General features: G+C 49.0%; 1 protein-coding gene across 1 annotated transcript; it reads right to left on the bottom strand.

The window, feature by feature from the left end:
* Nucleotides 1–454: 454 nt before the first annotated feature.
* Nucleotides 455–2,270, bottom strand: LOC122380116 (A disintegrin and metalloproteinase with thrombospondin motifs 4-like). Its single transcript, XM_043362940.1, has one exon. It carries the CDS (start codon nucleotides 2,234–2,236, stop codon nucleotides 863–865), a length of 1,374 nt encoding a protein of 457 aa, XP_043218875.1. The 5' UTR covers nucleotides 2,237–2,270; the 3' UTR covers nucleotides 455–862.
* Nucleotides 2,271–8,993: the final 6,723 nt, after the last annotated feature.

Here is an 8,993-nt window from a genome sequence, read left to right as displayed (position 1 = left end):
CATGTGCGCTGCATTCGCGATTGTTGCCGACGCCTGTTTGCAGGTCAGCCCACTACAGTTGTTATACATATCGAAAAACCGATAAACTTTTAGGCGAAAAAGGCACTATTCCAGGCCCATTTTTGATTTTTTTGCGATATTAGGTAAAAACAAAAGCTTCTTATCCTAGGAAAAATAAAATGGGAAATCTTTCAAAGGTGGCACACTACCTTTAATTCAGTATGAACTCGCTCGCTCGCTGCGCTCGCTCGCTCGTAATGACATTGCAAAACCCTGGGCATCTTTCCCCACTCTCCTCTACTATAAGCCATAGTGCGTAGTCCATAGACATTGTTCGCGTAAGAACCGTAGGCAGATACAGGTGCCAAAATATTAAATAGCTATCATTCAGTGACACCAGCAAAATGCTTGTTGGAGGCGTCGCACTCATAGCTAAAGACTCGCTTAGAATTTACACCATTTGTACCTTTATTCATCCAATCCTTGCATATATTACATTACATATCAATATAAATGTCATGTTATCAACACACAAGATAAAAGAAAGAGTATCATCAAGTGAATACAGACCAGCTGTGCCCAGAACGTAATAAGCATGGATGAAGCGTCGTCGATGAGATGCAACAACTAACAAGTGATCGCAGGATGAGCGAGGTGTGACTGTGAGCGCCATCGGTGCCGACCAGCGAGTACCGACGTCCGACCGACCGACCGGTGGGGCGACATGGAACCAGTGTGTACCGCCAGCGGCGACCGCACCGCACCAACAAGCAATGTACCAGGTACCTGAGAGGTTGCTGCACCCGCCCGCGGGCCAGCCTGCACGTAACAACCGCAGCAGCAGCAGCAGCAGCAGCGACAGCTAGTAGTAGAAGCTGTCGGCCACGCACTGGCCGTTGATACAGTGCAGGCCGCGGCCGCAGGCGGAGCCCTCTGCCGCCGGCCGGTACGACACGCAGTAGCCGCTGGACGGCTCGAAGCAGTACAGCTCGGCGCACACGCGCTGGTCCTTGAAGCAGGCGCTCGAGCCGCGGTCCCGCTTGCACTGCGCGTCCACGGTCATCAGCTTGCCGGGCAGAGGCCTGTCTGCCGGTAAATCCGCTCGCTCTGACGGATAGTTGTGCATGCAGCGTGATCGCTCATCACTGGCGAAGTGGGTAAACTGGTTAAGACTGCAGACGGACCACTGGAGACCCCTTTGGTCCCGCCGCAGGTCCGACATGATGTAGCCGTCCTTCCAGGGACAGGAGCTGGCCCCTGGCCCGCCCAGGTACGCTGCCGGCGGCGAGCCATCGTGCACGGCTCCAAGAAGATGTCCAAGCTCATGTGCGGCGACGATGATGCCGGAGAAGCCACTAGAGTCCTCGACCAGAGCCACAGAGTTGATCTTGCGGAAGTACCTGCTGACGCTGCATCCTCCTCCAACGTACGCGTACCCAGCGGTTATTTTGTTACAGGAACCCCATGCGCCGTTACGGGTGCACATGTCGCGCTTCGTTATCACCATGGCAACGTCGTAACTGGGCAGCCGCTTCTCTTTGTAGAGATAGCGACCAATGGATGCCAGGGCATCGATGGCGTTCAGAGCCTTCCCGCCTATCATGTTTTTCTCCAGGTAAGGAGTTGCCTCCTTACTTTTGCTGATAACAATGCCAGCCACCTTAACAGTGATAGAAGGCTGGTTTACTGATTTATAGCGAAGGTCAACTGCGTTCATGAAGCTCATTAAATACCGTTTGACGGCTTTTGCTTCAAAGTTGTGGGCTGTGTAGGTCTCGTAATCAACAATGATCAGGATTTCGGGGTACAGGTCATTTGTGTCACGCTTTAACCGGTGAGACTTTCTGGAGCCAGGAGAGGTGTCACTGGCTGCCGGCTCCTTCTCTACCAGCAGCGAGTCTTCGTGGTCGATGGGAGCCGAGCCGGTGGCCGACGACGGCGAGGCGGCGCGCTTGTAGATGACGTGCAGCCCTCGTGTGACCGGCGGTGTCGAGCGGCGCTGGCGCAGCCGGGCCGTGCTGTCGTGGCTCTCGGACCCGTCCAGCGGTTCCTGGTCGTCAGCCAGCAGCGCGTCGTCGTCATGGGACGACGGGTAGTGGTGGTACACGCGCCTCGGTGCCGGCGCGATCACCAGATCGGACACCACGCCGTTCAGCTGCAGCGTGTCGTCGTCGGCGTGGTTGACCAGCAGCGCCGCCTCGCGACTCACGTCCTGGTACGGCTCGCCCACGTACATGTCCGTGTCGCCCTCGACGCGCTCGATGTTGATGTCGTGGCCGGCGCCGTCGGCGTAGAAGAGCCGGATACGGTTGTCGATCTCGCGGTTCATCTCCAGGTCCAGGTCGATCTGGTCACCGAACGCTTGCACGTGAACGCTGCGCCGGTGCCGGCCGTTGAGGCTGCGCTTTCGTCTGGAGCTCACGTGGAAGAGGTCGTACTCTGGCACGTCCTCGTGGCGTTCGACGGCGAACACGTGGCGCAGCTCGTCCACGGAGAGGTGGAGATGCAGCGTGTGCCGCGGAGCTGTGTGTGAGGCGGCCGTGGCCAGCTCGTCCGCAGAGGACGCCTGGAGGGCCGCAGCACAGCTGAGCAGCGCCAGGGTTGAGAGTAGAGTGTGCGCCATTTCGGTGAAAATCTGCGGCACACTCGGGTGAAAGTGTCCGCGGCCGGCAGGGTGTGCTGGTCCGGCGGCGGCTGCGGGCGACTCCGGAGCGCGCCCACCTGATGCGGTATAAGTACCGGCCCTGGTGTGTGCCGCCGTCCAATGGCCGGCTGCTGCACCGTGACGTCATCTGCAGCTTCTCTCGGTGCTACCAACTCACTGGGAGTACGGCGCGTGCGTGCTCTCATGACCATGTTCCCGAGCTTACTCTCATTGATATATTTATTCATGATTCTCTTCTTCAAAGGAACGGAACGTGAAATGGAGCAGAGTTAATATTCTCATGCAGTTCATATGCAGTGCAAAAAGTTGGTACTTTTTAGGACATGTAAATTGCATCAGTTATTGAGCAGTCAAAAGCATTGTGTGTGAAGTTTAGCATAAGAGGAATTTTATTCCTGTATGGTCTGGAATAAGAAACCGAAACGGTGACCTTTGGCATGCACCTTGCTGTTGTTACCTAATTAGGTACCTATATTCAGCAAGGTCAAGGTAGGTACACAAATTAACGTGATTAAATTGTCGGGAAACTCAGGATTTGATTTTCAATAGAAAACACAATTCTAACGACTAATGTGTAAACTAATATTCAGCTAAAACCCTCGGTTACTTATAAGTTCACTTTCAGCTTATTTACGTCAGACTAATTACTAACAGCCGTGACAGCGCGAGCTCTCATTCGGCGAAAGCCGCCAGCGTTATTGTGAGTGTATCCCTCTCACAGAGCCGTCCACATGTAATCTCAGTCCTGGACATCAGCCGGCTGATACGAAGATCCCGGGAAAATGGAGCGGCGGCTACCAGAAAAGTAATCTTAAACGGCGGTAAGTACTTACATACCTGGCCATATATGGAAGGAAGGTTTTCATGGCTGATTCGTGTGTGGTAACACGCCCAGTGACCAGTGCACACTGCACATCGGGTTTTCGTACCTACGAAGCTTGTTCTTCACTGAACAATAGGCATTCAATCGCTTTGCATGTGTCATCTTACAGACAATAGCCTTTTTCACGACGGTCATCTGGTACACATTTGATGCAAATTAGGTGCAGATTTGGTGCAGATTTGGTCAAATTAGGTTCATTTTGTTTCCTGAAAGTTGTGAGTTTGGGTTGGACAGATGCTTATAGGAGGCTGGAGGGGGCATCGAAAAGTTATGATCATCACCGTGAACTACATAGATATGACAGAAATTTGATTTTTACATTACGTTCATTAGTATTACTCCTCCACAAGTCACCAAACACGATAACAAATTTATTCCATCGTTTCTTGAGCTGCCACAGGCCGCCATAGTATATAGAACCCTTCCCACTGCCCGGTAAATCATTGTTCCACCTCATCAGTGACGTCATTTCTGTCACTCATTCACCTGCCATGCTGTGGATTCTTCATCTCCCGGAACAATTCAGCGTCACTTAAAGGGACCCTCCCACCTTCAAAAAAGTTTATGAATTGGCATGAAAGTGATGTCGCTCGGTTCAGAAAGAGCGAAAACGAATATCTACCAAATTTCACCGAAAAATATTCACCGGTTTTCAAGATATTAGACTTTTACTTTTGTTTACTTTTTGGGATCTCCGCTGTTCCTAGCGACTTTATTTGGAAGCAATAGTTTGGCAGCTGAAAGTGCGGCACTCGTTGCGCGCAAAGCAACATATCAATATACCACCGCGTGCTACAAAACCTTTTAGTCAAACATTTAAAAATCGTTAGATATCTGCGCTGACGTCACACATTCAGAGGGGTATTCCTATGCATTAGCCCCTCTGAATCAAAATGCTGCAATTTTGAAATTCAATATTTCCGATTTAAGACATTTCTCGATGTTGTGAGTGCCGAAACCGGTAATTGTGAGCCAGGGACCCCATTTTGGCTATCTCAACTCAAATCTAATGTTAAGGTGGGAGGGTCCCTTTAATACCAGGTCAGATGACTTTGTTAGATGCAATAAGATTTAATGCCCACAACATGCTGTTCCTTCAATCGCAGCTCAGATCGTGTCGGCGAGGAGAAGAACATCTGTATTCGCCTTTTTGCAGCGATTTTACTCGAAAGCATCTCGCAGGCTCTTCAAAAGTGTGCAGTAGTGCGTGCTTGTTATTATCCGACCCTCAACAATACAGTCGGCAATGACTATATTACGCCAGACCCAGAACACTGACTACATTCCGACCCTCATCAATACAGTCGGCAATGACTATCTTACGCCGGACCCAGAACACTTGCTACATTCCGACCCTCATCAATACAGTCGGCAATAACTATCTTACGCCGGACCCAGAACACTGCCAACATTGACCGTCTATATCGGCTTCTGTATCTTCACCTTTAAGAAGGGCGAATGTGCTGTATTTCAACTTCTTGCTTATCTCTTTTGCCTCTGCATCATGCACGTACGCCCAGCATTCGTGAAAACTCACCAAACAATCGAAGATCTCTTCAATTTCCCAAAAAGGCCTAGTTTTCGCTTTTAAAGGCCAAGCCGCACTTTGCTCTTGAACAAAATAAACACACGAGCTTCTAAGCGGGCTGACCCCTTATCGTTTGTAGTTGAGGTTCTTCGCTGGTAATATTTTCAAGCACTGCCAGCATTAAGACCATTCTAATGTATTATCATTTGAAAGGTCACACGACGATATGCAAGGATGAGGTCCCCCACTTTCTTCACAGTCACCACCTTGTCAGCCATTGGAAGTCACACAGTTCTTGACTTCCCTGCAAGAGCCATGCAACCAATTTGAAAGTTATTTTTCTACTAACGGTAAGTGTGGACTTTCTTCGTCATAAACTATTATCACTTTCTAAAAGGGTACCCTCAGTGTGATACCCTTTTTAATGCAATAGTTCGTTGACGGTTCGGTCCTCATTGGGCCCATTGCTCATCTTTTCATTTCAAAGTCTTTCCATACATGAGAAAACTTTTCAGGATTTTCTTTTGCATGACCATTGTTCTTAAGGATAAAATATAATATCGGCAAAAAATGATTAAAATCTTTCTATAACGTCTGTGCGATGATCAGAACTTTTTGATGTCCCCTTGTAGACCTCATTTGTCAAATTATAAGACATTATTTTTGTTTATTAAAACACTGAATTTTTTTTTGCGATATGAAAATATTTATTGTAAAAGAGATTTGATGCAGATTTTGTCAATTTAGGTGCATTCGCCAGATAGCCCGTCGTGAAAACGGCTAATATACCTATATTACTTTTGCATATATGGACAAGGACATATAAGTAGAAGTATCAACGTATAGATACAAACAGGAACACTAAGTATGTCGTTCATGCTTAAACTCACAGTATTCGAGCCTATGTCGCGCATTTCTATTCTTTTTACCGGCTGCAAACCCGAGTGCAACGCGCTAAGCAGAGCTCGCTTCAAAATGACATCATAAATCCGCTGCCTATTATCAACATGTAAGCCGGTAGACGGTGTAAAGGACAAATAACTATGTGCACACTATATCAGACAAAAAGCTCTCGACGTCGTTTTATTGATATGAAACGTTATACACCTACGTGTAATGTTTATCCCATGCTTGTATTGTCGTCAAGTATTATGGCTCCAAGCAATTGGACACTGAACAGTTTGTTTTTAGCAGCTTCTCCATGGTCAAGAAAATATTGGGAATGATCAAATCCTTGCAGCAGTGCGTATAAATTTTCAACTTTAGAAATATGGTCTTCAATCTTCATGTTATGATTGATGCATGAAATTTACTATTCACTCACACATATTCAATATTCATATGTGAAATATACGTGATGAAACAACTAGTTTCCATTGATTGCTATCAATGCATTTGTTATGGAACGGCACGCCTTCGAACGAACGGTTCTATGGAACGTTTCTACACTTTCAACTCTGGACTTTGTATGTGACATTATTTTGGGGATTTTTTTCCACAGCCTTTACTTATTGCACGCTGTCACGCAAATCCTAACAACCGGCTCTCGCATACCAATTGCTCAATGCATGAATTCCGAATACCAGTGTGGCTGAAAACGCATTTCCCCAATGTTGCCATTAGTGCAATCTGTTGGGCGGCTCGAGATTTCAATTCCACACTAATTGTTGCCAAAGTTTTGAGGTGACCGCGGCTCGTGGGGTCGGCGTACGACACATCTGCGGTACCGCGTACCTATGCCTGCATGGACCATGGGACCGTCGCTGAGGCACGCGCATCGGTTGCACGTGAGTAACTGGTTAGCCGATAACCAGTAGCCACTCCCCGGCACCGGTCAGGCTGCGGTGACCGCCGGTGGGCGGGCAGGGAGGGAGGGGTCACAGACAGACAGACAGACAGACAGACAGACCTCCGCCCCCGGCCCCATGGCACCCGGACCCTAATCCACCGTCTCAGACGGCCGGGCCGGCCAAACGGCCGACACGTGAGGTTTAGGCGGCAGCAGGCAGATTTTTGGTGCATAGCTGCATCTCATGTCGGCTCAGAGGCAGTGCGCCCAGGTTCTAATGACCCGAAAAGGAGATGGACTGCGGCGCTAGCGACTCAGGTCTCATGCACACCGGTTTACCTCACGAAGCGCAGTTGGTGATGAAGGCTTGAGAGGGTGATTTTTCACCATTTCTTTCGTCGCTGATGATTACATTTTTGGGAACTTTTTATGTAGTCAAACTGTGTAAAGTAATTACGCCGTTCGTTAACTCTTGTTCCGGAGACAAAGCTGAATAACCCTCATTATTAAAAGGACAAAGCCTCCTTCAAAATAGAGACAAAGCTGCTTTGACTCTACTCGTATTTTGAAGGAGGCCTGACGATAGAAGTCCTATTCATATGGATCAGAACTTGTCACCTTTTTTGCATTGTCCTGAGCACTGAGCCATTGAAGGCCAGCCAATCTGAAGGCTAAAACTGTTAGCAAATACGATTGAAAAATAAGCAAGTAATAACCTTTGGCTCGCCGCTCATTGTATAATTGACAAAAGAAAGGGAAAAGAATAGGTATATGTGCGATATTTCGTGTTCGACACTTTTTCATGCACTGAGCCGTATTTGTTAGCAAATACGGCTCAAATAGCAAATAGCACATTTAAATGGCAATGTATAATCAATTATACATAGGTTCCGAAACGAAACTGCCAATTTGCTTAAAATTCACCACAGGAAAATTAATACCTATTTATTACTGATCCTAATATTAAATTTGAGTCTTACCGTACTTGTCTTTGACTGGACAGACATGGATGTCATTTTCACCATCGTCCCTTCACCATGTCTCCCCGCCCGAGTCGAGTCTCACCTCGCCCGCAGTGGCCGTGCGGTGTGCCTCCAACTGCAGCTCCATTCTAATCAACTTCTGGCGGTCGGGTCAGTTGAAACCGTATGTCGGCCACCGGGTGACGGTTTGGCCGTCTTTGAATCATTGAGCCCGCTGCCGTCTCACTTATGTCCGACCTCTGTCAGTGTTGTCTGTAAGAGTACCTATTTCTTCTTTGATGCTCTTCAAGGATGATGATTGAGTGGTGACAATCCAGGAAGCAATTCTCTGTGGCCGCACCCCGTTTTCTAAATGCACAATATCTGCTGCGCTCAATCTCTGAGCTGTCTGTGAATCCGCAGACAGCTCGTTCAGCTGCATCAGCACGACACACGTATGCAGGAGCATTGATAGGTCCGCCAGTGAATCCGGGAGGACGGGCGCGCCCTGCCGGCGGGGACCGGCGCGGCCGGGCCGGGCCGTTTGCGGTGGGGACGGCCGACCGCACACCGTCCGTGGAACGCCACACCGGCACAGCCAGTCTGCACGGGGACGGGTGACGCAGCACGCACTACCGCTGCACACAGGGTGGGGCGCATGACCGCACCTCGCACTCTGCATAGCTGATGATCGCTGTCTCAGATTAGCACTCGCTGCAGGCCTTATGAAACAAGTCACTTATTAGCTTGTATGTCCAGTGTCCACGAAATTGTGAGGTGATTTTTGTATCAATGAACGACACCTGATTCAAGACAAGTATTGAGTCAGACTTTGGCCGAAAATATTAGAGAAAATCACAGTGTGGTTTATCCAACCATTGAATGGGGGTTTCTGTTCTGAAACGGCCGCGCCGCTGGGGACTGGGGAGTCGGTCTGGGCGGCCGTCGATGCGGCCAGCCGTCCACTGCACCGTTATGTCATCTCCGTGGCACCGCTCCTTGTATGGTGTGCGGTGGGCGTCACTGCATCGGTGTGCCACCAAAGACGCTCAACTATGCACGGATAAATTAAACATCGATATTTCATAGCCGGAACCCGGCAAAACTTGCAGTTCATTTCGGAGACAGCGATGTCCGGCAACCTTCACCGGGTAAAGCACGAACTG

Source organism: Amphibalanus amphitrite, unplaced genomic scaffold (genome assembly GCF_019059575.1).
Source record: "Amphibalanus amphitrite isolate SeventyFive unplaced genomic scaffold, NRLGWU_Aamphi_draft 000091F_arrow, whole genome shotgun sequence".
Lineage (NCBI taxonomy): Eukaryota > Metazoa > Arthropoda > Thecostraca > Balanomorpha > Balanidae > Amphibalanus > Amphibalanus amphitrite.
This window is presented reverse-complemented; position numbering and strand designations above follow the sequence as displayed.

Excerpts from the sequence above, each read along its gene's own strand:
- LOC122380116 (XM_043362940.1), bottom strand. The coding sequence starts at position 2,236 with ATGTACGTGGGCGAGCCGTACCAGGACGTGAGTCGCGAGGCGGCGCTG.